At 37.1% G+C, this 26730-nt stretch overlaps 3 protein-coding genes across 3 annotated transcripts in view; 1 reads left to right on the top strand and 2 right to left on the bottom strand.

The window, feature by feature from the left end:
* LOC127657969 (disintegrin and metalloproteinase domain-containing protein 22-like) overlaps nt 1–11544 on the bottom strand; it is a 68982-nt gene extending 57438 nt beyond the window's left edge. Inside the window, exons 1-3 of the mRNA XM_052147010.1 lie at nt 11294–11544; nt 10876–11036; nt 6937–7010 (exon numbers count right to left, since the gene is read on the bottom strand). Of these exons, the coding sequence (XP_052002970.1) occupies nt 6937–7010; nt 10876–11036; nt 11294–11399 (341 nt within the window). The 5' untranslated portion in view covers nt 11400–11544. The remainder of the gene's footprint in view (nt 1–6936; nt 7011–10875; nt 11037–11293) is intronic.
* Nucleotides 11545–12691: 1147 nt separating this feature from the next.
* Nucleotides 12692–19191, bottom strand: LOC127658267 (protein DBF4 homolog A-like). Its single transcript, XM_052147467.1, has 12 exons — nt 18974–19191; nt 18459–18622; nt 17924–18106; nt 17090–17140; nt 16895–16964; nt 16608–16684; nt 16082–16127; nt 15904–15949; nt 14425–14556; nt 14166–14286; nt 13885–14000; nt 12692–13763 (listed from the first exon to the last, which is right to left on the bottom strand). Exons 1-12 carry the CDS (start codon nt 19008–19010, stop codon nt 12977–12979), a joined length of 1830 nt encoding a protein of 609 aa, XP_052003427.1. The 5' UTR covers nt 19011–19191; the 3' UTR covers nt 12692–12976.
* A 297-nt stretch (nt 19192–19488) lies between these two features.
* LOC127658147 (probable mitochondrial glutathione transporter SLC25A40) lies at nt 19489–25846 on the top strand. The gene is made up of 11 exons (XM_052147268.1): nt 19489–19754; nt 19864–19971; nt 20498–20557; nt 20649–20755; nt 23116–23183; nt 23277–23401; nt 23513–23686; nt 23821–23930; nt 24341–24422; nt 24761–24841; nt 25078–25846. The coding sequence occupies exons 2-11, from the start codon at nt 19872–19874 to the stop codon at nt 25200–25202; spliced, it is 1032 nt and encodes a 343-aa protein (XP_052003228.1). The 5' UTR covers nt 19489–19754; nt 19864–19871; the 3' UTR covers nt 25203–25846.
* The last annotated feature ends 884 nt before the right edge of the window (nt 25847–26730 follow it).

Here is a 26730-nt window from a genome sequence, read left to right as displayed (position 1 = left end):
TCGTCATGATGACACAGCATGACTGAAAAGCAGAAAACTCATTTGCTTCGACCGCTTTAATTAAACATACTCATTCATTATTCAGAGCATGTGAGAGGGTGCAGGGTGCAGGCCAGTGTGTGTGTGAGAGTTTAGAATATTGGGGAAAATTACTCCATATTAATATATCATAAAATAATACAAGTAAAAACAAACCTGCATCAAACAGTTTTAGTAAATATACTAAGATACAGTTTAAGAAAACTTGTTAGATGTAGTTATCCATGTAGTGTGTTGTTGTGCTATCTCATTACATAAACAAAAAAACATGACTCTGTATTTGTGAATTTAAATGAACAACAGGGAAACAAAACCACTGATCGTTAAAAAAGAAAAACTTCCAAAGGAAAGTAGGTCCAAGTTGGAGGCTGGTAAAAAGGCAAACAAGTAAAGAAAATCCTTGAGAGAGTGTGAAAGAGAGAGAGAGAGAGAGAGAGAGAGAGAGAGAGAGAGAGAGACTGAATTGGTGTCCTCAGTGGACACTGGGAAAGTAATCTGGACGCATGGTCAGAATGGACGAATCCAACTGCCAGCTCTCCATGGACACATAAGAGCAAACTGAACACAACACACACATTTGTTTTTCCCTCAGCTATACACACACCCTCACACATCACCATCTCAGAGGGACAGAGGCAATCAAAGACATCCAGTCAGAACCAATTAAAGCAGAACCATAATAAAGAAACCCAACCAATGCAGACAGACAGAGAGACAACATAGATTGTGGAGCAGAATATTCTGATTCACAATGCCTCTGTTCCAATACCTATTTAGATTCCTATAAAACAGTTTTTTAAGGTATCATATGTGCACCCCCAATGTGAAGGGTGTACTGAAATGTAAGCGGTATAATTGTGCTGCCTTTTAAGAGATTTTCTTTTAGCCAAATGCTAAGTTAGCATCATATGTAGCTTTGTGGAGAAAACAATCCCATGACCCACAGCAACGGACAAAGGAGACAAAAGTGGATTACAACAGTGCCCGTCCACTTTTTCAGCCATCTTGGTTCAGGAAGTTTTTTTCAATTAATTTTGACCATAGGGTTTTCATAAAATCCTTTATAAAACAGTTTTAAGCCATGAAGCAAACCAACCAGTTCTGAGGTGAATCACGTTACAAACTTAGATTTTCGAAAATCAGACAAAAATGACAAATGTACATGACTGTACTTAACACATTTAATAAGGGAATGAATGACAATTGCATGGAGGACTGTGAATGATGAAACCGAGAAACATTAATCTATTGATTTAAAGTTGTTCCTTATATGTATATAAACAATATATTTTAAGTATATTGTATGAAGCTAAAAAAATGAAAATGAAATAACACTGACTGATAGCTTAGCTCAGTGTTTCCCAACCACTGTGCCATGGCACTCTAGTGTGCTGTGGATGATTGTCAGGTGTACCATGGAAAATTATGAAATTCCACAAAATAAATAAATGCATGAAAAAAAAGAAACAATTCAGGGAGCCAAAATCCTCAACTTTCTGAGAAATTCGCCATTTTGAAACTATAATTGGTCACTTTTGTGATTGTGAGGAGCAATGATTAATGTGCGAAATTGACTGCTATTTATACGTGTTAAGGGTCTTTTACATGACACGCATCAGCGCTGCAGAATACATTGAAGTCTATGAGGTGACGTAAGACCAAAGTGTTTTTCACACGTTTTTGCATCGCCAATAATGTCTTTGAGAGTACTAAGCAACAAGAAATATTTAAAAACTGTCCAAATTTGTGAAGAGATATTGAATGTCTCATAATTTCTTTTAATATAAAATTACCTCGTCGTTATGAATATCAGAGACCCTAGTTATTGAACTCATTTAAATTCAACAAGAAAACACATAAATGAGTCCTTTTATTACTTTCTGCTATCAAAGCAACTGCAAGCTTTTTTCTCTCTTCCAAATACATGTTTTCAATGTTTATTGTGCATAACTCCCGCTTTTTTATGTGGCAAACTCGTAAAATCGCTGATTCACTGAAATGATTCACTGACTCGCTCATAGCACATAAGACACTCAATTGGCACCACCTAGTGACATTTCCAGAAGGGGTCATTGAACTAATCTGTTAATACAATTGAACATATCTGAGAAACAGAAGCAAGCCTCACCAAAATAATCTTTATTTTGCAGCTAATTCTGCACAATTGTAAACTTGATATAGCCGAATTTCAAACATTAAAAGTAAACACGCTACTAAAACGGGCAGTTCTTGAAAAGGAAAAATACTGACAATGGTTAGCCTATGTGGGATAGTGGTATGCCGTATTATTTTAGTCATAAAAAGTGTGCCGTGGCAAAAAAGATTTTTGGAAACACTGGATTAGACAGAAGCATATAGGCTACTATTGATTAACAACCTCGGAGCTCATAGTAGGTTTGTCTTTAATGGTTTATAAGTTGCTGTTAAAAGCCTTTTCCCCTATGGAGAAAATTACTTTTACAACTAGAACAAGACTGTTGCTCTCTATGCATTAAATACAGAAAGGTATCAATAAAAGTAGTTCTGTCAAATGGACTATTTTTATGCAACGTATTTTTATGAGTATCATGTTGTTAGCTTGGCAAAATGAGAACTCAGCTGGTCGAAGAGCGTTGATGATTGGTTAAAACTATTCATGGGTGTGGTTTAGATGTCACACTTTTTATTTACAATCCTGCGTACCAGCTTAGGAGTTGTTACCTAGGTTACTGTTGTTAAAATGGATAACTTTGAAGACCCCATTTCTCAGAGATTGTGTGGAAGTATACTTTTTACATGATTTGCAACACAAACTATACAAAGTGGAGTCACGATAAATGAGTGGGGAGAGATTTGAATTTTCAAATTGAAATGGGCCGTGACAAATTTAATAAAGCAAAGAAGGGCCACAGCACTAAAAGTGGTGGCCCACGGAAAGAAAAACCTGCATTATTGGCTTTATTTGTGGCTGGAACAGTACATTAAACACCGTGACATCACTCTAAATGAACTAATTTTAAAATTATGTAGTGCGTAGTATAAATGGTGGCATAATTCGCCTAGGGTGATTTAGTTTTCCAGGAGAACAAAATTCATCTTCTTCCAAAGTATAAACCAGGCTTAAGGCGATTCACTTGGAACAGTCAACGTTTAAGCATATGATAAAATGTCACAATATAAGGATAGAGAACAGCAGAGTTAGTTTTGGACTGAGGGTTTTGATTGCAGGGGACTGAGGAGAGAGAAACTTGGGTAAAATAATTAGTCAGTCTCCACACAATCTGCACACCATACAAATAGGAAAGACTGCCCTAAAGGCTCAAATGCCCTTCCATTTGAACAGCCGTAATTCACAACATGCCAGTCGCTCCATGAACACAAATGAGACATTTACAGAGGTTGCTCTAAATTAGAACACCAACAGTATAACAACTGCAGCTCCTCAACCTTTTCACCACACTCACACGCTCTCCATTAACAAAGAGCCTGACAAAGGCACAGAGGGAGTTGCATGGTAAAAGCCAAATTTTCTCTCCACCAAGATGTTGTTATAGGAAACACACACAGACTAGAGAAAGGACACTGAAATATTCATGATGCATTATTATAATCAGATCAAATCTGCTGACACTGACTCTGTCTAGGAGCAGGTTAAAGTACAGGGGCGGTTCTGGTTGTAACAGTAACAGAGTTAATGGATTGTATTTTCATGATGAATATAAAAAGAGTCAAGGTTATGACTGTGAGTTATGACTCAAGAGTGTTGGTGCAGACCCAAATGGATTACTCATACAGACTAAGCAAAAATAAAATTCAATAATAAATGCATTGCAATAATTTTCTACTGCAATACAGTATATAATTACTGTATTACAGAAATGGGAATTGCCATTGAGAAAAATCAGAATTAGAACAAACTCAAAAGTAAAACATCCAAACACAAAATGTTAATAAGAATTTGTGGAGGAAATGTGCTTACTTTACCATTTTAATGGTACAAATACTTATTAAATTATATTTCATATACAGTATTTAATTGAATTAAATTGTTTTATTTTATTTAACATTAGATTAACCCATGTTGGCTGAGAGAACACAATATTATAGGGATGTCCCGGGAACCAATGTATCAAATACGGATACCAACTGATGTTCGAAAGTCATTGCAGAAACATTCAACTTAAAATAACGATTTACAGTATCCTGGTGTGATTTTTAAACCGCAAATGCTGTGATTTATTGAATTAAATATATAATCTGAATGTGCTTCATGCATCAAAGTGACTCATACACTGAAAATAACTCCTCAAAAGCTTCACATGGCTCTTGTGTGTAGAGGATGACAGAGACCAGAGAGCTCATTCACTTTGAAGCACACAGCAAATACAGACTCCATGTTAATTTAATTCAATAACAGCCTATCGTAAAAAACGCAGAACCTGAAAGGGCTTCACAATTTTTTATTTAAATAGAAAAAAATATGTCAATAATATATAATAATATATCATTACTGTATAGTTATTTAATATTCACTACAATAATAGCACTACTACTATAATAATAAATCAATATTAATTGTATTATATTTAAGAAATATCTCACATCTTTGATGCTCTGTTGTGCAGCACATTATTCTGTATTTGACAAAGATAACTTTAATGTTGTATTTGGGATTGTGCAGTGAGTATCTGCACTTCATTTGATTAAAATAAGGCAGATGCTATTTGCACCCTGGTGCAAATAATGATATATGCTATTTATGCCCCAATGCAAATAGTGGCAGATATTATTTGCACCCCAACCCTGGTGCAAATAATGGTAGATTCTAATTGCACCCTGGTGCAAATGGTGTCAGATACTATTTGCACCCATATTTAAATACTAACATACAGAATGGGCATCACTGCAGTGTGTTTATTGTGTTTATTTAGAGTCCAGCAGACACACTACATTAACTTCTACCCCTAAACCTAACCTTAACCTTACCTTAGAAAAAATAACCTTAGTTTCACCATGGTATTGTTTTTACATTTTCAGTAACCACAAAATTAACCATGACACTACTGTACTAACAGTAACTAAAACTATAGTTTCTGGCTAAACATGGTCATTACAGGATTAGTAATCCAGTGATGCAATCTACACACAAAAGTCAAGGGAACAAGTGCGATCGACAGACCCTGCCATTTTTATCTATTATTTTAAGCAGTATTAAAGGAAATATTAGGAGTGGAAACAAGAAATCGGGTGGTAAAAAGAGTGGGACAAAATACGGATTTGAACCGCAGTGGCTAGGACAACAGCACACATTCACACATCATTTTAACATCTATTGTTTAGTTTGTCTAATATTTCTGTAGTTCCACCAGACTATTGGGTGCAAACAGCTGCACAATGTGGCAGATGCTTTTTACACCGGGGTGCAAATAAACACTCTGTAAAAATAATGCAACATTATGTTGAAAATTAATTTGATTAAAGTTTAAGAATTAAGGTTGATTAAAGTTTTAAAGAATACATTTATTTAGACACCCTTTTGATGACAACGTTTAATTAAACTGCTAAATAAAATGGAAAACATGGGAAAAATAAATAAAAATGGATTTAGTAAGGCTTTACATGTTAACATGCAGAAATGCTACTGTTCGTGAAAAAGGCCTTACCACTTACACCTTACATTTGCAAAATAATCCTTATTGATAGACAGCCTTTACATATTGGTTATTATATGGGTTTGTTAGTGAAATGTTTTATTTGTTAAAGTTTTTGACAATTTGAATTTTTTTATGAGTTACAGTTGCTGAAACCAATAAAGTCAGCAGGTCAGCTCTCTTTGTTTTGTAATAAGCGATTCAGTGAATAATCATTCACAGAATACTGTGAAATTTGATTGGTGATTTTGGATAATTTTGTGATAATCATTACATTTACATTTATGCATTTGGCTGACGCTTTTATCCAAAGCGACTTACAGTGCACTTATTACAGGGACAATCCCCCTGGAGCAACTTGGATTTAAGGGCCTTGCTCAAGGGCCCAACAGTGGCATCTTGGTGGTGCTGGGGCTTGAACCCCCGACCCTCTGGTCAGTAACCCTGAGCCTCAACCACTGAGCCACCACTGCCCCAATTAGGTCTAAGTGATTCTTTTTTATATACTTTATACTGTGAAATTTGATTGGTGATTTTTGATAATTTTGTGATAATGTTTTTTGAGTAGCAGTTGCTGAAAAATAATAAATACACTGTCTTAAAATACTCAGTCTCACAGTATTGTATTTCAAAATTACAACAATAGAAAAACATTAAACCAAAATACAGGTATCGGTATCACAAATACTGAAAAGTATCGTACTTGTACTCTGTCTCCAAAAAAATGTATTGGGACATAACTATAACTATATTAGAGCTTGTTTGTCAACATGGCTTCAAGCTCTAATACTAGAAACACCAAAGAATTATAAAACCTATAAAACAGCAATTACATTCACTTCAGAATCAGTCCAATGAGAACAAGTATACCTGTGCACATAGTCATGTTTATCAGTAAAAAGACAATATGTAACACAGGGAATCCTGACAGAGCGTCAGACATTGCAAGATGAAGGATAGAAAGAGACAGAGGCAGATGCCATGATCGATAGAGTGGACAGGTCTTTCCCAATCCATCAGCATAAATCCACAGCCATTATGACTCTGCAGTCCATCAACAGCATCATAAACCCTTCTCAAATTCATCTGATAACCATTAGTCATACCTTACACACTTCCCTAACACACAAACACACACTGTATATCACCAATGCAGCACTGTAACAAAAGTTATAATTATATAATAACATTGTAATAACATGTTTAACCAACAAAGTGGCTTTAAACCCAAACAGCTGTGTGAACTTGTGGTAAAACGTGTACTCACTGGTTCAGTTCCACGTCTAAAATGAAGGTCTGCCCAAATGCCTGCACCTGGAAACTAGCCTGGGCCATATGATTCTATAGAAGAGACAAAACAAGATAAGATTGGGTCATTTTCATATCTCAGCGATGCCACACATGAGCTGAGACAACATAAATTGTAAAATTAGAACATGTTTGGTGTTTTGGGAGACAGCAGTAAAATTAGATGTACTAATTGGATTTAATTAATCATAGGTACACTTTGGTGTGTAGGACTGGTGGCTGTGTGTGTGTTAGCTGATGGTTAATTCACTGCCTGCTTGGGGCCCATATGGCCAGGGCCGTATAACACCCCCTCATGAGAGAGGGGAGCTTTTGGCTTGCAGTGTTTTGTTCTCAAAGCTCATGAGTGAATGTGTGTGTGTGAGGATGGGGAGAGGGGGCAGAAATAGAAGCATATTGGGGAGTTGAGGAGAGTCTAAAACCCCCAAGGGAACACACCTCTCTCTCCTAAACCAGCAAAACATAGTTATCAAGAAACAAGGAGGGGGAAATCCTCTAAATTTCACCCATGAATGACCCCCTGAATGAAGACCCCCTCGAGACACATCCACATTCATTTACAGCCCCTCATACAGTTTGGGTACGTATTTTTGTGTTAAAGCACAATGCACACTAAAAATGTCAACCCTTCTTTCATAAACACACAATACACACACACACACACACACACACACACACACAAATCGAATAGACAGACTCAGAGTTCAGAGGAGGTATGACTATGTAAGATGAGAGGCCTGACGCTCTCTGTCCATTACATCTTTGGTATCATTGCTGTTTCAACATATCATCTTTCAAAACTGCTAGACTCATTTTTTTTCTGCATTCTGTGTTAAATAAAGAAGGTCTAAAATTAGCAAGCCAAGAGATGCTATCTGTTTGCTCTTGGCATTAATTGATATTAATGTCTTTGATTTTCAAAGAGCAACTGAAGGTGATGTAAAATCATACAAGAAACGTCAGCCAGAACTGAAGCTAAAAACAGACTTGAGAATAATTTGCTTATCCTCAAAGGAATATTTCAAAATCAATCCAAGTTAATTGTTGATAAATATATTTCTACTCATTCCACCTTTTCTTAAAAACATTTTTTTACAGTGAGGTTACAGTGATTGGGACCAATTTTTGTAGGGTTTAAAAGGCAGAAATGTGAAGCTTATAATTTTATAAAAGCACATATTAATTCTTCTATTAAAACTTTTATACTTTTTGAGCAGCCTCCATGGCAACGAAATGGCAAAATGTAATTTAACTGTACAAAAAAAAGGCTAGCAAGTGATTTTTTTCACTCTAAAATCATGTTAGCACATACAGAATGTTCACTTTTATTTACATCTTGGCTAAACTTTTGAATATTTTAATGTTTACAGCTTGGCCACATTCACTTCCATTGTAAGAGCCTCATTATAACCTTGATTTTTCCTTATTTTAAAGAAAAGGGTGGACGAGTCTAAATTTATTTCTGTGGTAATCAAAATTATGCCACAAAAGCTGTTGATTGAGCTTAACTTGTATTGCCTGGAATACAGTATTTCTGTACCGTAGATGGCGAATTTAAATAAAAGATCTTTAAAAAGACAAATGTATATATTTCATAAAATTATGCCTCAAATCCAATTTCTAATTAAGCAACATAGCAATGTATAAATCAATACTATTCAATGGCTTGATGAATGAGCTTTCACTTGAATCACATAGAGAACAGCTCCAAATGGCAGACAAAGGGTTAAGCCCCACACGTGCACACACACACACACACACACACACACACACTCATACACACACACACACACCACAGCCTGAAGCACAAAAAGGCGACGTTGGGACACATGTACAGACATGCACAGAAGCAGCCAAAGAGTCAGTTACAGTAACAAGGCCATGAGTGTTGGCCTGTCTGTGCCTTTGAGAAAGATTCGGTCGTGCAGAGTACCAAAGATGAGACATATATGACCAAAGTACCAGTTAGAATGAACTGAGATGCTATTATATTTTATAAAGCTTCCACTCTGTACTTTTTCCAAATTTCCAATTTTTCATTGCATTGCAATGCATAGAGCTAATTTATGACATAATATGATCTCAGCTCACTTAAAGAGTCTTATTCACTATCTTCCCAGCCAGGCAAAGCAAGAACTCAAGAAATGCACATGGTGATTAGGCAAAGCTCTAATAGCATTACACGATTAAACGCAGAAACAAATAAAAACTTTTATTTGCCACTTTATTAAAAGCTTTTGCTAGTTTATTGTTTTCATTGTTTTATCATCATGGCCCATGATTTGAGTTCCCAGATACAGTGATTTGCTGAATAATGACTGCTGAAGCGATACCATTCTCTGGTCTATAAAGAATAGGGTATTATACACTGGCAGCCAAAAGTTTGGAATAATGTACAGATATTGCTGTTTCGGAAGGAAATTGGAACTTTAATTCACCAAAGTGGCTTTCAACTGATCACAAATATAGTCAGGACATTACTGATGTAAAAAAACAGCGCGATCACTTTTTGAAAAAAGTCATTTTTGATCAAATCTAGACAGACCCAATTTCCAGAAGCCATCACTCCAACAACTTATCCTTGAGTAATCATGATAAATTCTTAATTTGGTTCTAGAAAATCACTTGTCATTATATTAAACACAGCTGAAAGCTATTTGGTTCATTAAATGAAGCTTAACATTGTCTTTGTGTTTGTTTTTGAATTGCCACCATATGCAATAGACTGGCATGCGTTAAGGTCAATATTTGGTAAAAAATGGCAAAAAAGAAACCACTTTCTCTAGAAAACTGTCAGTCAATCATTATTTTGAGGGATGAATGCTATACAATGCTTGAAATGTCATACAAAGGTGTACACTACAGTCTCCAAAGACAAAGGACAACTGGCCCTAACAAGGACAGAAAGAGATATGGAAGGTCAGATGTACAACTGAACAAGAGGATAAGTACATCAGAGTCTCTAGTTTGAGAAATAGACGCCTCACATGTCCTCAGCTGACAGCTTCATTGAATTCTACCCGCTCAACACCAGTTTCATGTTCAACAGTAAAGAGAAGACTCAGGGGTGCAGCCCTTATGGGAAGAATTGCAAAGAAATAGCTACTTTTGAAACAGAAAAACAAAAGAAATGGTTAGAGTGGGCAAAGAATCACAGACATTGGACAACAGATAATTGGAAAAGAGTGTTATGGATCTTAACCTCATTGAGCTTTTGTGGGATCAGATAGACTGTAAGGTGTTTGAGAAGTGCCCGACAAGACAGCCACATCTATGGTAAGTGCAACAGGAAGCGTGGGGTGAAATGTCACTTGAGTTTCTGGACAAACTGACAGCTAGAATGCCAAGGATCTGCAAAGCTGTCATTGCTGCACATGGAGGATTTTTTTTGATGAGAACTCTTTAAAGTAGTTAAAAAGTTCTGATTTTTTTTCTTCAAATTGTAATAGTAATTTTTCACGTTATTAATGACCTGACTATGTGATCAGTTGAATGCCATTCTGGTGAATAGAAGTACCAATTTCTTTTCATAAGAGCCAAATCTGTATTATTTCAAACTTTTGGCCACCAGTGTACATATTGGGTGATAAAGATAAATTATAGGAACTGCTTATTGGCCCTTTGTGTTTCCAAAGCCGTGATGCCATGAGATGATTCAGGAGGCCTCAACATCAGCATCTTCTGCACATTTATGCTGTTCTTGTTCATTATGTCACTCTCAAATGACAGGAATTAACTTTGTAGCTCTCAAAAAAGCAAAAACTGACTTAGACTAAGAAAGAGAGTAAAAGAGAAAAGTAAACATCGTTTGAACAGCTGCGCGTCTCCAATGGCAACGGGAGGAGAGAGCATCCCTGTGACACACAATTGACACCTAAACACGAGGAAAAACACGCACCTGTTTACTGTCAGAGCTCATTCGAACCCTTGTGTTCATAACATCATGAGCGGTCTGACTATCTCCGTCCATTCGGTACACTAACCGGACCGGTACCGAGTTATCTCTCCCGAGGAACCTGCCGTCATCACGCGGAGTCCTCGTCTTTACCCAGGCGTCTCCTAGAGTAATAATAATTAAAAAAAAACACGGTGCTTTTAACATTTATATATTTTCCTCTCATGTAAACATATAACATCGAGCCTAATATGCTGGTCAGGAATGATAAATAATGATAAATCAATCCTCAAAGCTGCAGCCGCTCATTTTAGTTTCTTGTTTACATTATCTGAGGTTGACAAACACGGCATTATTATGATAAAAAAACCGTCATAATTATATGATTTCGTTTATGGAAAATATAAAAATACACCCTCACCGTAATGAGGAAGGGAGATGTTGACATGTACCACAGAGCTCATCACCGCTACAAAGAGGCACAGAAAGGAAATCCCGACACGAAGAACCATCATTACCGCATCCATATAGTGTTTAAAAAAAATAAATTAATCATAAATATCCCAAATTATACGAGATATACGACTTAAATCCCAAAATTATACACGACTTTCGGTCTCCCTCAGAAAAGCACACATCCTCTCTCGCGCGCGTGCAGCATCTGCATCGAGACGCGGGTGGATGACTGGTCGAAAAGCGGGCGCGCTGTGGAAAAGTGAAATCAGCCCCGTTTTCTTCGCCGAGCACAAGCAAGCCTCATCAATAATATTCAGCAGCCTCACTGCAGAAACGCCTCATAAATATAAATGAGCAAGCTGCACGCGTGATGACGGGTAGTGTACTGTGCGCGCGATCCTAGGCTGCTCACTCCACCTGCTGTCACCTTCTGCGCCAAACCGACCACATAAACCTGTGATTGACAGAGATGAATCCCGCACCATGACAGTGGAATAACAGACTGAGTTAACTGTTTTTCATTGATTGATGTAAGTACTTAAATCGTGTATGCACAAATAATGCATACTTTATAATGAATAATAATCAGGGACCTAACCACAATAGACATGTCACTCCCTTATTTGGTTACATCCTAAACAGTGTAAGTATGCAATATGTAATGTTTATTAGTAGTAGGCCTATACTCTGCAATAATACTCAAGGCAATAAGTGAACTAAACTCGAACATGAACCCGACAGAGCAAATCATGAAAGGTCATGATTAATTTGAATTAACAGTTGACCAAAAATGACCAGTGTTAAAAAAGTGCATTTAAAACAATGCAGAGGGATGTCAAACATGGTGAAAGCTTTCATGCTTATTTAAAACTAGGCATGTATGACAACTGCTTGAAATAAACAGGAGATGGTAATCTAATTTACTGCTTAATGTTTTCTTTAGGGTGTCCCATGAACAACTTAAAAGCAGAGCTTAAATTTCATTGTGTAACACAGGATTTCCATTTGGATAATGGATTCTTTACTCCGTATATGATAAATCAGTTTATTGGAGTGAAGGCTTGAAACACTGATCATTGGAGATTGGAAAAACTGATTGGCTCACTGTAGATAATGGAAAATATTTTCCCATATATATGTTATGAATAAATCTTCAGGCTGAACCCATGTTGAAATATGCTTACATTTTACAAAACCAAATCAGATCTCAAGGTTGTTAATCAGCTTTTGATTAATGCTAGAGAATGCTGCTTAAGTATAACCATGGCACTCAAAATGGAACCCCAAACAATATTACCAAAATATTTGCAATTTATTACAGAAAGCAGAAAATTATTTAAAGATAGATTCATGCCATTATACTTTTCAATTACATACACAACATAAATGTACATATTCAATTCACACAAATAAATTGTTTTTTTTAACATACATAGGTGGGAAGTATTTCTTCCCATTTTTAAATCAATGTATTCATTTAAATCCTTAAAGGCTTATGGTTTAGAGTGTTGTTTTTCATCCCACTGATTAAAGAAATCAGATCAACAAATATATATTATTTGGCATATTATTATTTTTTTAAACTCAGTTATACATGTTATACACTCTCCGTGGTTTTTGCTTTGTATTCCTCCATCCAGTTCAAATATCAGAAACCCTTAAACTCTTCATCCATGTTGTCACTGGACTGGAATAATTGCCACAGTTCCAGAACAGATGTTGAAAAGTTCTCACATTGCTTTAGAGGTTTAGCGGTTGAAGGAGAGTTCAATGATTCACTCTCTTCACGGCTTTGGATGTGCATAGCAGTCTCTTTCTTTCTTCTTCTGGGTCTGACGTTACGAACCTTCCGTTGCAGTGAACTAGAGGGAATGTACATGTCTGGTTCAGGCGCTGTACTGGCCCAAGGACAATGAGCTGAATTTTCAATTTGATTTTCCTGCGTGCAATGTGTCCTACAGCATTCCCTTCCAGTTAAGGATTGTACGTTTCTCTCACTGAATTGTTGAGCTGGGTGTACATCATGGCTTGTCCTGGTCTTTTGGTCTTGAGTGGTCCTGCATTCAAGAGTTTTAGAGGCACATTGTTGATCTCTGCTGAGTGAAGATCTAGCTTCAACATCCTGTACAGCAGATTTTGAGTCTAATTCCAACTCAAAGGTTACACGCTTGGACAAGGACTTCTCCGGAATGTCAGATTGGTCTAACAAGCTGTCCCTATTGCTCCAGGGAACTTCACATTGGTCTCTGCTGCGCTTGCGAACCAGAGGAGGTTTTTCTCTGGTCTGTTCAGACAGAGGTTGATTTGATGTAGAGTCCCAAAGCAAAAAACCCTTAATTTCCTGGTTTCCATCACTACCCCTAGTTCCCACATCTTCCTTCACCGCCAACATGGCTCCAAAATGCAGGAGAGGGGTGGATATGCTGCATTTCACACTACAGGAGAGACACATTAACTGAACACTGCCATACATCCAGTAAAAGGCTTTAAATTCAAATCTACTGTCATAAACTAGGAAAAGATAATTTTGCTTAATAAAATAATGTCTGTCTGTACCTTTTTGAATGTGAGTTGATGTTCATGAGGTCGCAGGTGAGTCCTGCAATGACTTGATCCACGACTCTGTACTCCTCACACTTAGAGAAAGCCAGATGCTGCTCACCCTCCAGGTGCTAGAGGTCAGAAGGTCAAACAGGTGAGAACAGCTGTCTTGGACTGAATGCAAAGTCTGCTTCAGCCAAAAATGTATAATTACTGCTTTTAGGACAAACATCAACATTTGTAGCAAATGCACAAAAATGTATAGTGATTTCATTTAATATATTTTTGACACTTACCGCCTTGAGGTTTTCAAATTTGACCTCACAGCACTCACAGTATCCTCCTTTCCTCTTCTCCCTCCCTTCATGCCCTCTGCGTCTGTCTTTCTTTCCTCGAGTCCCTCGTTCTTCTCCAGACCTAAAGGAAAACACAGATTCTCACTCAAGCAAAAACAAAACAAAAAAACTATTTCTGTCATTTTTCCAGGTCTGAAATCCACAATGACTGTGGGAATCTGTATCACATTTTGGCAGATGTTAATGATTCTCATTTTACCTTTGCTCTTTCGGTTTCTTCTTTTGATCACCTTTTCCATGTTCCTCAACCAAGAATGGACTGCAGGGTGGGGGAGAACGGAGGTTGCACACAGGCATGGTGGGCATGGGGAAGTAGATGGGACGGTAATGCCTGAAGAAAAAAATCATCACAGATTCACAAACACTGACTCATGTTTCATTCAGTTCATGATGTGAAAGTTAAAACAAGATATAACAGCCCTCAACTTAAGTGACCTTCTACCATGCTATATTCCATCACCTTCACTATGATCACAAAATTCTGGCCTGTTAATAGTTCCTAGAATATCAAAATCCACAAAGGAGGTAGATAATTTTCCTATCTGGCTCCAAAATTATGGAATAGTCTCCCTAACACCGTTTGGGGTGCAGACACACTCACTCAGTTTAAGTCTAGACTAAAGATTCATCTATTTAGCCAGGCATAATTTATCCATCAACTCACAATTTGGCAGCTTTAGTTAGGTCTGTTGGAACTAGAAACATTTCTCATAATCTGTAACTCTGCAATAAATTGAATGGCATCTACGCTAATATTATTCTATTTGTTTTCCTGTCTCAACCTCAGGATTCATATCCACTGCTACGTGTCGCTGAGTGATGATGATTTGGACCCCAAAGAACCTCACAGAAATTACCTGCCGGTTGAACTGCGATGCACCTCATTGATCTCTGCCTACATATCCTTTGATTACTGATGGACTATACTCTTGAAATGGAATACATAGACTATCAATTAATAAACTTTTCCACTGACTGTTTTACAACATTCTCTGTTTTATTAAATCATGGATACAGACCAGTAACACGTCTGTTGGACGGCTGTTAGAAGGTAAAAGTGTTGCAAAACTCGAGAGGTTGTAGATTTGAATTTGAGAACTTATTTGTACAAGCAAGTCATACACATTATTCAAGTAAAAGTTTACTTTTGCTTTGTTCTGTGTATTGTGTGTCCAAAGACGAGAGAGACACACTCCATTTTAATTTCATGTCTCTTTAATGTCCTTTCTGTTATTTACAATCAGTTAGTGATAAAATAAATAAACATTAATGCTAATTATACATTGCACGGATGAAGGAAAATCCATGTGCTACTTTGCTCTCGTTAATATAAGTGCGGATATAAACACGGACAGTGCACAACAGCGAACGCTGCCGGGAGAAAGTACGTCGATGGAAGAACTGTCCGCGTCCCATCCACCACCCCCTTGGACAACTAACTGGAAGGGGGCCAGCTAAATACGTTTTGTACCAGGCCCAAAATTTTCAAACTGCAGCCCTGCAAAAATATACTGTATATGAAGATGCCCCCTCCTCAGTTCCATTATGCTTACATGATGTCAAATGTCTAGGGAGTAAAAACAAATGTTTACAAGACAATGCTGATCTTTCTCCAACGTGTGTGTGTGTGTGTGTGTGTGTGTAGGGGGTTGTATAATAAAAAAAAAATATTTCATACCTGCTTGAGTCTTCCACTTTCACAAATGATCGACTAATTCTTCCACCTAAAAATAAAATAAAAGGAGCTCTTAATCATTCAAAGCTTGATAGTTAATTTCATGTGATTCATTCAACATTCTTATATTGTCCATCAGGAAGAGATGATGAATTTACACAGATGATGATATTGTACTTACCATTATATCTCTGAAATGTATTTTTCCCAGTGGGGTGAATTTTGGCCTACAAATAAAGGGACAGATAACTGATTATATACTGAAATAACTGCACTCTCAAAACTCAGCTGAAATTTCCAAAGGTTTCTGGAAGTTCTAATGCCCATCATTCTTCAAGTTCTACGCATCACCCACCACGTTGAATGCTTGTTTAATAACGTTTGTAGCCAAGTTGGTTGATACTCTGTTCTGTGTAACACATTTTACTATATTTAAACACATTTCACAAATTTCTCCCACAATAATTGCAGAAAAAGAATCCATGTGGGCCTTGTATTTTTAAATATGGGTTGAATGGAGAACACCAATACTCATGATAGTGGTCAATAAATATGGGGTTTTCAGTGAAAAACTTTTCATCTCCCAATCTTGCATATTTGGTTACATTTTTGCTATAAGCGTTTGGAAATTTAGGATGCAACATTCACTTTTATTAAAGAAGATATAATGGAAAATGTGTAAAGAACAGAAATGAAAAACTACTTACAGTTTCTTTGACCAATGCATTAGCTGCATTTACTGCAATGATTTTTGCTTTCTTCTTGTCAACATACGAAATTACATCTGTTTGGAATCATGCATTACAAGTTTAAACAGCTTTTCAAAACAAACAGAAGTCATGTAAAACTTAAAGTAAGTGAAACACTATTAATTGCATTAATTTGCTTATTTTGTCCTATTTAATGACCCGAGTCACACAGAAATGGAACAAAACTCTAACAATGCAGGTGTTAATAATGACACAGATGTTAATGTCAAAGGTGTTGATGATACCGTCAACATGCAGGACTTTGACCCCCCATTCCACAGCATGTGCCAAGATCCCATTCATCTGAACACGTTCCTGAGATGGAAACAAAAGGACCCCCAATCACTCGCTCATTCATTCAATTGAGCACTGATAAACTGCTTATGGGAGTTAATTCACAAACAACCACAAAAACGATTTGATAAACAAAGATGACTCACTTGTTCCTTAACTACTCTCTCCACAAGAGATTTACCTCGACTTACAGCTGCCTGTGAAATACCAGAAAAAGACAAAAATGGCAGTGTTTTTTTTTTTCAAACAATTTCCAATGTAAGAGAGTGCAATATAAAAAAATATAATAAGACACAAGTAGTGAAAAGGCCAATTTAAGATTATCAGCCATTAATCGCGCTGGCTTGTCAAGCAAAACCCTTGTCAACAGAAAGAAAATTTAGTGTTTTAAAGAATTCTGAGTAAATATTCTGCAAATAGGTGCGATTTTGTATACTTCTCACTTATTAAACTGTACAGGCCATATTCACAGTAGCGGCATCTTTGATTTTTGATGGGAATGACAACAATGCTGTGAGGGATAGACAAAGTCTCTTCAATGGGCTGTACTGCAGTTTAAAGTGTTCGGATTGTTCCGCACAAAACATTGAAAAAAAATATCTTTCGAAGAGTATTCATTAGACTAAAACTCTAGACAACTTGAGTTGTGGAAAATCAGATGGGATCTTGAAGCTTAATATAATGTGTGCCAATTAAAAGATGGGCAGTCGATCCCTTACAGCCTCATTTTCAATCCTGTTAAAAATCAATGGCACTGCTGTTAATAAGGTCCAATATGTATATATTTTATGAGCATAATATCGGCTATTTGCCACACTGCTTTCTACATATCAACATTGCCCAATAAAAACCCATATTGGTAGCCTGAGCTGAAATATCTTTACTCAGAAGATGAGATAAAATCTGTATTAGACACAACATTTTACCATAACAAGGACATAAGCATATATAAGTATCACAAAAGTATTATCATGTCTAACCGTGTCTGTGGGTCCCTGAGAGCTTTCCCTGTGCCTGTCCCTCCTGCTGCTGGGATGGGGAGAACTGACACCTGAATCCGGACTAGGTGCCGGGGAGTCCGGAAGCAGACGATGAGCAAAACGTGCTTCCGGCTTACTAGACACAAGATACTTGATCTCCTTACTGAAGAACTTCTCCACTGTCTGATGAGCAGAAGAGATAGGAGGAGATATGTGAAGTTAAAATAAACAGATCTAAAAAGAATAAAAGGGCTGAATATATACTGAAAACTCTACAGCCTAGTTTAAATAAAGAGAGAACAACAGGGCTATAAATGCATTGTATACATTGTATACATTGTGAGACATATTAAACTATTGGGCTCGTTTATAAACTCTCTCTAAGTGTTTGCAAACAATGTTGTCTGAAAAGAAAGCTACTGATAGGAGAAAGTCTCTTCCTTAATGAGTAGGCTATGTATTTATAAGGGATGTACAAAACACCTTCAATACTTATGACATATTAACAGTGAGAGAGTAAACAAACTGCACTTACCCCACCAAGATTTTTTATGTCATTTTCCAAGGTTTGTACCCTCCTATTGCATGGCAGATCCAAGTAAAAGATTCTCCCTTTAAAGGGTTTGTTTTGAAGAATATCACATGTCGCTTTATTTCTACTTTTGGATGATGCACCAATCTGTTCCTCCAATTTTGAATCTGTGAAGATCAGCATAGCAGTATAAGACAACAAAACAATCGATATTTAACATATATAAGTAACAGCATTCACATTTCCTTCACTATTTTAAGGATAGAGTACAGTGGTAAAGTGATTGATTCAGACGATAACACTGTAGTATTTCGATATAAAGCACAGCATGCATTTTACAAGACTTTTCTATATAACACTTTCTACGTAGTATTTTCATAACCCTACAAATTACTTCAAAGAACAATATGGTACTACAAAACAAATGAACTAAACCATAGCCATTTTTTGTTAGTGTAATAATGTGTAAAAACGAATAGAGGTTAATAAACATGCGTAAACAAAAGAAGTTCACACACCTCGGTCCTTACACCTTGTGAAAGATTCGTGTTTCATTATGGAGAGGTTCCAGTCCTAACGGTTAAGACTAAAAACTGGCCAAACTAGCCAGTTATATCACCAATTTATCTCACCATTACTTAAGGTAGTTTGAACACAATAAATGACGTTAGTGTTTGTAAATATATTCTTGATAAACACTCGACGAGACCCGTTTCCATTTTCCCGCTCGAGCGGATTCTACACTCCCACAAAACTCGTTGTAATCTTGAGATCCAAGTAGTGAGATTCGTCGTTAATTTTTGGTGGTTTAAAAAAAACGACGCTGCAAAATGTTAAAATTTTAAGGATAATTGCATACATATGGACTAACTGATTTATAAGTAGCGTATACAATATATAAATACTGTAAATTATGACAGTAGACTCTAATACATTGTAACGTCCATGAGTTTTCCTTTGTATCGAATGACGAAATTTAAATATCCGGAAGTAACGAATCTGCTGGCTTGAAATACTCAGTGGGCACAATAATCACATGTGATGTTGTGTAAACGCGTGAAACAGCATACTTGTGTGAATTCATCGATATCTTTTGATTATATCATCGACCCTTTTGCCATTGGTTTCTATTATCGGGTGTAGCTTCTATTCAATGTTGACATAATTTAAAATGTTTAGCTGATAGCAGTTGACTGTTTGTTGTTGATTAGCTTGTGAAAGTAAATGCAATCAGGGGGAGTGTTTGTGTTCCGTTCAGATCTATTAGGAACATGTGATTCAGAAGAAGCAAAGTTAAAGGTAAGTGAACCAATATTTTTTGGCAAAAGACTGTCATTCACTAAATAAGGTGCTTAATGGAACTTGTAAAACCCAGTACTTCTTCATCTGAACTTTCTCTACATCTCAGCCTTTGAGATGACCTCTCCAAAAAGTTATCTAGAACCCACGGAGGCCATTACACCTTTCCAGCAGATGGTGGCGTCCTGCTCTGGGGCAATTATTACATCACTGTTCGGTAAGGGTCTGTAGTTTAGGTGTAGGTCAGATGACACAGGGCTGGTCGTGCTGACATTTTTTTATTTCGATTTTGAACAAATGAAATGGCAATGCCAAGGTTTGCATTAACCTAATAAGGAAGGCTGGATGTATTAATGTATGTATAACAGAAACATGTTTGATTACAGATCAGAATAGCATAAAATGACATTGCTTGACAGTTCGATTTACATTGCAGTTACACATTTGCCAGATGGTTTTATCCAAAGCAAATTGGTATTTTTTCAAAGCTTACATTTTAGCAGTATGTGTGTTCTCTGGGAATCAAACACATGTCCTTGGCATAGCTAGCAGCATGCTCTAAAAGTTGAGCAACTGGAAGGAGTTAGTTGCATATTTATCGAACCTGAAGTGTTTTAGATTAACTTGCAGGATGCTTTTCTTTCATGTAAAATTACTTGACAGTTTTTGACACTGTACTGTAAGCTGTGCAATCAATTTTACCGCTAAGTTGCAAATTTAGTTTCTTGTGTTCATGTCCGCAGTAACTCCTCTGGATGTTGTGAAGATAAGACTGCAAGCACAGAAGAATCCTTTTCCCAAAGGTGAATATTAGCCATTGTCTGTTTTGAAGTAAAATGTTTTTGTATACCCAGAAATTGTCATGGTTGACCCTCATTTTTTGGTGACTGGTAGGAAAATGTTTCGTGTACTGTAATGGCTTGATGGATCATTTATGTGTCTGTGAAAACGGAAATGGAAAGGCATGGTACAAAGCATCCGGCCATTTCAGCGGCACTGTGGTAAGTATACTCGTAACCATATAAATATATAGAGTATCCCCCTGTTATCCAAGTCTTTGGCTGCAAGGCCCTTTGTTGCCATATTTTGCGCTTCATAATGCACCACACATTCTCAATTGGAGACAATTCAGGCCAGTAAAGTACACAGACTCCCTGCTTACGCAGCCATGTATTTGTAATTTGGGCAGTTTGTGGTTCGGTTTTGTCCTGCTGGAAAATGCAGGGACATTCCTGGAAAAGATGGCATCTGGATTACAGTATATGGTAAAATGGTCTGCACTTATATAGCGCCTTTTTAAGCCTTAACGGTATTCAAAGCTCTTTACACTGTGACTCATTCACCCATTCACACACACATTCATACACCAATGGCGGCAGAGCTGCTATGTAAGGTGGGGTTCAGTGTCTTGCCCAAGGACATTTCAGCATGTGGAGTCATGTGGGCCGGGATTCGACCCACCAACCCTGTGATTAGTGGCCGACCCTCTCTACCAACCGAGCCACAGCCGCCCCGTATATGTAGTTATGTGTACATATCTTTCACATCCAAAATGTGTACATATCTTTCTGCATTAATCATGCCATTACAGATGTGCAAGTTACCCATGCCATGGGTACTGATACATCCCCATACCATGACAGACACTGGCTTTTGAACCTGATGCTGATAACAGCTTGGATGGTCCTTTTCCTCTTTGGCCCGGAGAACACAACAGCTGTTTTTTTTTTTTTTCAAAAACTATTTGAAATGTGGACTTGTTGGAACACAATACATAATTCCACTGTTCTGCTTTCCATCTCCGATGAGACCGAGCCCTGAGAAGTTAGCAGTGCTTCTGGACAGTGTTGATGTATGGCTTCTGCTTTGCAAATTAAAGCCTTAAAGGAATAGTTCACCCAAAAATCTAAATTCTCTCATCATTTACTCACCCTCATGCCCATCCCAGATGTGTGTGACTGACTTTCTTCAGCAAAGATTTTTGGAAGAATATTTCAGCTCTGTTGGCCCATACAATGCCCAAAAAGCACATATAGCCATCATAAATATTATCCGTTCGACTCCAGTGGATTAATGAATGTCTTCTGAAGCGTATATGCAAGGTATGTTTAAGAAATAGATTTCCAGCAGGGCAACGCCAAACCACATTCTGCCCAGATTACAAGTGCATGGCTGCGTAAGCAGAGAGTGTGTTTGCAAGATTGGCCTGCCTGCAGTCCTGACCGGTCTCCAATTGAGAATGTCATTATGAAGCGCAAAATATGGCAATGAAGGTCCATATAATTGAGCAGCTGATGACCTGCAGAATGGATGAATGGGGGAACATTCTGCTTGCTAAACTTAAAAAGTTGTGTCTTCAGTTCCCAAAAGCTTAATAAGACTTATCAGAAGAACTAGTGACATTACAATCATCTGATTTTAAATAAGTGTATATTTTCAAAATAATAATAATAATTTAATTTTAATCATCCAATAATGTGTTGTTGCAGTGCTTTTAAAGGATTTGTTTAGCCAAAACTGAAAATTCTCTTAATTTACTCATTTTCATGCCATCCCAGATGTGTACGACTTTCTTCAGAACACAAATTAAGATGTGTACAAGAATATTTCAGCTTTGTAGGTCCATAAAATTCAAGGAAATGGGTGACATGATTTTGAAGCTCAAAAAAGCACATATAGCCATCAAAAACGAATCCGTTCGACCCCAAGTGGATTAATTGATATCTTCTGAAGCGAAAAATTAATGAGGGTCGAGGTCAAGCCCGTTGACAAGTTCACGCTAGAGCTAATGCGTGAAATACGAAAAAGAAAAGTGCAGTGTTGTTTACAACAGAGGAACATAAATAAATACATATTTATCTATTTCTTACACCTAGCGTTTTGCTTCAGAAGACCACTGGAATGGTATGGATTATTTCTATGATGGTTATATGTACTTTTTGGATCTTCGAATAGTTGGCACCCATTTACTTGCATTTTATGGACCTACAGAGCTGAAATATTCTTGTAAAAATCTTCCATTTGTGTTCTGCTAAAGAAAGACCGTAATACACACCTTGGAGTATATTATGAGAGAATTTTCATTTTTGGGTGAACCATTCCTATAATATAGCACAGTGTGAATAGAATTTACAAATCACTCCGTTTTGTTTTTATTAGTATTTCCCATGCTGTCCCAACTTTTTTGGAATTAAGGTTGTATGTATGTGTATATATAAAATGTAAAGTTCATTGGCTGTCATTTTGAGGATATGTGAATCCAGGTGGAGACAATTATTATTATATTTCTCTTTGGTTCTGCTAGTGGTATAGAAATTATACTTCATTAAATAATGATTTGTTTCTGCCTTTTGTTATCTAGGATGCCTTCATTAAGATTATACGTCGGGAGGGAGTTAGATCTCTGTGGAGCGGCCTTCCTCCAACACTGTGAGTGTTTAGCCACAATTTCTGCACTGTAACCTGCTGTCTGAATACGAATGAACTTTGAACGCAGATTGATGAACTGATTCTGCTTCCCAGTGTGATGGCGGTGCCTGCAACCATGATCTATTTTACATGTTATGATCAGCTGTGTGCTGCTCTGAAGGTCAGGATGGAAGACAGATCAGACTTGGCGCCACTATTGGCTGGTGCTATCGCAAGAGGTACCATTTAACCCTTCTAATTAAACGTTTGACCTGTTCTCCACCTGTTGATCTAATATTAAATTGTCCTCGGCTTCACATGAGTTTTGTGCATGTATGTATGATTATCAGTGGGCTCTGCCACAGTAATCAGCCCCCTGGAGCTGATCCGCACAAAGCTTCAGTCTGAGAAACAGTCATACCGGCAGCTGAGCGCTGTGATCTGGTCTTCAGTGCACAGCGAAGGCTGGCAGTCTTTGTGGAGGGGCTGGGGTCCCACACTGCTCCGAGACGTCCCCTTTTCAGGTGACTCTTTTTGTCTTGAGTTGATTGGGACATGCCTTGTGCATGTTCATATAACAGTGCTAATATCTCAAATGTATATTGTCTGCCGTGTCCTCTTTTCTAATTGGACATTTGTGTTTGGTCTTTTTCCTCAGCGATGTACTGGTATAACTATGAGAAGGGTAAAGCCTGGCTCTGTGAATACTACGGCTCTTCCAATCCAAACTTTACTATCACATTCACAGCTGGAGCACTGTCTGGATCGGTAGGTCGCTGTTATTTAAACCAAATTTGTAAAAGTGAAGCGCACACACCTCAAGTTCAGTTCATAAAGATGCTTGACTAAAATATCAATGAGAATCTGGTAAATTACAATTATGTTAGTAAAAAACGTTTTGCGCTTTAACACAATTACACAGCAACATAGTAAATAATGTATGTATGTATGTATGTATGTCAGTCATGAAATCAAAGATCCTCCCCTTGATTAAATTAATTCACATGAGACACACAGTTACAGGAGACACACGTGGTTAATACGCAGAGGAATTATGGGCAATGAAGTTTACACTCCAAATCATTTATTTTTGACCAGCAGAATCACCAGGCTTTGTATTTTTTGGCTTGCCTTTTTATCTTAAAATTTGTAAAGAAACTAAAGCTTTCTCATTTTAGATTGCAGCGATCGTCACTCTGCCGTTTGATGTGGTGAAAACGAGACGACAGGTGGAAATGGGTGAACTGCACGCAATGAATTGTGAGTATCAAAAATAAGGTGAACCTTTAAAGTATTATTGTCAGGTTTAAAATGGTCATGGAAAACTTAGTGAAATTAATAAAAAAGGAAAATTAACTGGTTATTAAATGTTATGCTTTGTTCTAAAATATTTCAAAGGCTAGAAAGTGGTCCTTGTTATCCTGGTAATCTCTATAAATAATTTTTTTTAAATTCTTATCGAGAAATGGCAAATGATCTTAAAAGTGCATTCCATCATTTGATTTGGATTTCCAGTTTTGGTGTTTTAATATCTACCGGTAATCATATTAGAATAGCATATTAATGTGCGGTATTCACTGCATTTCTCGTCTCTGTAGTGTCCACGCACGTCTCATCCAGCACATATAATGTGATGAAAAGGATAGTATCAGAAAATGGTCTATCGGGACTATTTGCAGGTAAATAATGCTTTTGGATGTATACCACAATTTTATTAAAAAAGCCACAAACACTTGGATCACCTAGATGTCTAACAAGGCATTTAGAAATCTATATTCAGTTGACACTAAGTGACAATGACTTGCTTTTGAATCACACGGTTGGCATAGGAGTGGAAACATTTTGTAAATTGTCCACTAGATGTCGCAGCAGTACTGAATAACTTCCTCTCTCTCTTCATTTCTCTCATCCTCAGGTTTTATGCCAAGGCTGATTAAAGTGGCACCAGCGTGTGCCATCATGATCAGCACATATGAGATTGGAAAAGCTTTCTTCCGCAGACACAACCAGGAGAAACAAATTGTGACCACACACACCTGAGACACAGCAGCTACGCAGCAAATCACTAAATTACGAACAACATTTAATCACTGGACTTTGTTTAAATGCATTAGAAAAATACATTTTCACATCATGCATGCATTGTAGGCTTCTGTCTATAGCAGATATTCTTTGAGATCTGTTGCTGTGAAATTATCTGCCTTAAGTAAATATTCATTTAAAAGTGTAAAGGAGGAACATGATGCACATGTTTTGGATATTAAGATGCAGCTTCTACTTGGATCAAAATCAGAACATTTAATATTCTCAATTATTTTATTTATTTATTGATGAAGAGAGGTGAATAAAAAAACTCTTAAATCTAACTCGTCAAGAAGCTCTTTAATATTTTGACAAATTTTATTCTCGCCAAACACTAATACATCCCAGTGTTTATTTCGGTGGTTTTAATCTAAATGTTAGATTTAAATATCAATAGCCTTCTGTTTGGGTATTTGTTATTTCTGTTTTTGTGTTTATAAGTGAAGACAATGTCTGTGAATGGTGCCGAAACTAAAGCAACTCTATTGTGTTATATATATATATATAACTGAATGCTGTGTTAAAATAAAAACATAATGATCCTGATCTTACAAAGTAAGATTGGATAACAGCATTTAAAATAGTAGAACTGTATGTCATTTTTAAAATGCATAAATGATTAAACATTTTGTGTCTTGATTTTTTTTAGAATTCCATTCCAAACATAGCCAGTGTCACCTGCAATATTCTGGGTTCAATCATAGACTATAAAAAAAGATGGACAACGCCCCTTCGCTCTTTTCCATTGGTGAGAACTGAAGCCGCCAGTGTCCCGATATGGCGCTGACATCTTGAGACTTGAGTCTGCGCAGTTGCGATTTCGGGACCAGACCTGCGCAGTAGTGAGCAGGAAGTAAAGCCGCGAAATCAAGGCCCCGCCCTCACTCTCACTGAATCAATCGCAAGCACACGCCCCTGCACTTTTGACAGTGTGAAATAGTTAATTATAGAAATGTAGATATTAAATTTAAAGCTCCAATCTCCTCAGTCCTCCGAAGATCCCGAAAAAAAGTCTGTTGGTGCTTCAGTGACTACTTTGCTCAGAGAACCTGTCAATCACAGCTGTCAATCATGATGTCACAGCACCGTTTTTATAGCATCAAATAACTAACTAAAAACAAACACTTGAAATTACATCAACGTGATAGTTTCTGTCATTTACTATAGTTTCTGTCATTTACTGTAGTTTCTGTCTTTGGAAAAAAGATATGTGAAGAGTAATTTAATTGTTTAGTTGGTCTCACGTCCCGTTGAATAACATGGGGAGGCGGGGTTTATGACTTATACTAGGACCAGTCACCAGGGGGGGGCGATCGAGACGTTTTGGCTTCACTTTTGAGGGCTTGTGGGGCACACTTGGGTTCAATACAACTTAAGCTCAATAAATGGCATTTGTGGCAATGTTGATTACTACAAGATTTCATTTTGACTCGTCCCTCTTCTTAAATAAATAAAAAAAAAAAGCTAATATTGAGTTTACAGTGAG

This window comes from Xyrauchen texanus, chromosome 17 (genome assembly GCF_025860055.1).
Source record: "Xyrauchen texanus isolate HMW12.3.18 chromosome 17, RBS_HiC_50CHRs, whole genome shotgun sequence".
NCBI lineage: Eukaryota > Metazoa > Chordata > Actinopteri > Cypriniformes > Catostomidae > Xyrauchen > Xyrauchen texanus.
Note: the sequence above shows the minus strand (reverse complement) of the source record. Positions and strands in the feature narration are given on the sequence as shown.

Excerpts from the sequence above, each read along its gene's own strand:
- LOC127658267 (XM_052147467.1), bottom strand. The coding sequence starts at position 19,010 with ATGAAACACGAATCTTTCACAAGGTGTAAGGACCGAG. Across the intron at positions 16,128-16,607 it reads ATGCATTGGTCAAAGAAACT|GCCAAAATTCACCCCACTGG; the intron begins GTAAGTAGTTTT and ends CTTTATTTGTAG. Across the intron at positions 15,950-16,081 it reads TACATTTCAGAGATATAATG|GTGGAAGAATTAGTCGATCA; the intron begins GTAAGTACAATA and ends TTTTATTTTTAG.
- LOC127658147 (XM_052147268.1), top strand. The coding sequence starts at position 19,872 with ATGACCTCTCCAAAAAGTTATCTAGAACCCACGGAGGCCATTACACCT. Across the intron at positions 23,184-23,276 it reads AGCGGCCTTCCTCCAACACT|TGTGATGGCGGTGCCTGCAA; the intron begins GTGAGTGTTTAG and ends TCTGCTTCCCAG. Across the intron at positions 23,931-24,340 it reads CTGGAGCACTGTCTGGATCG|ATTGCAGCGATCGTCACTCT; the intron begins GTAGGTCGCTGT and ends TTCTCATTTTAG.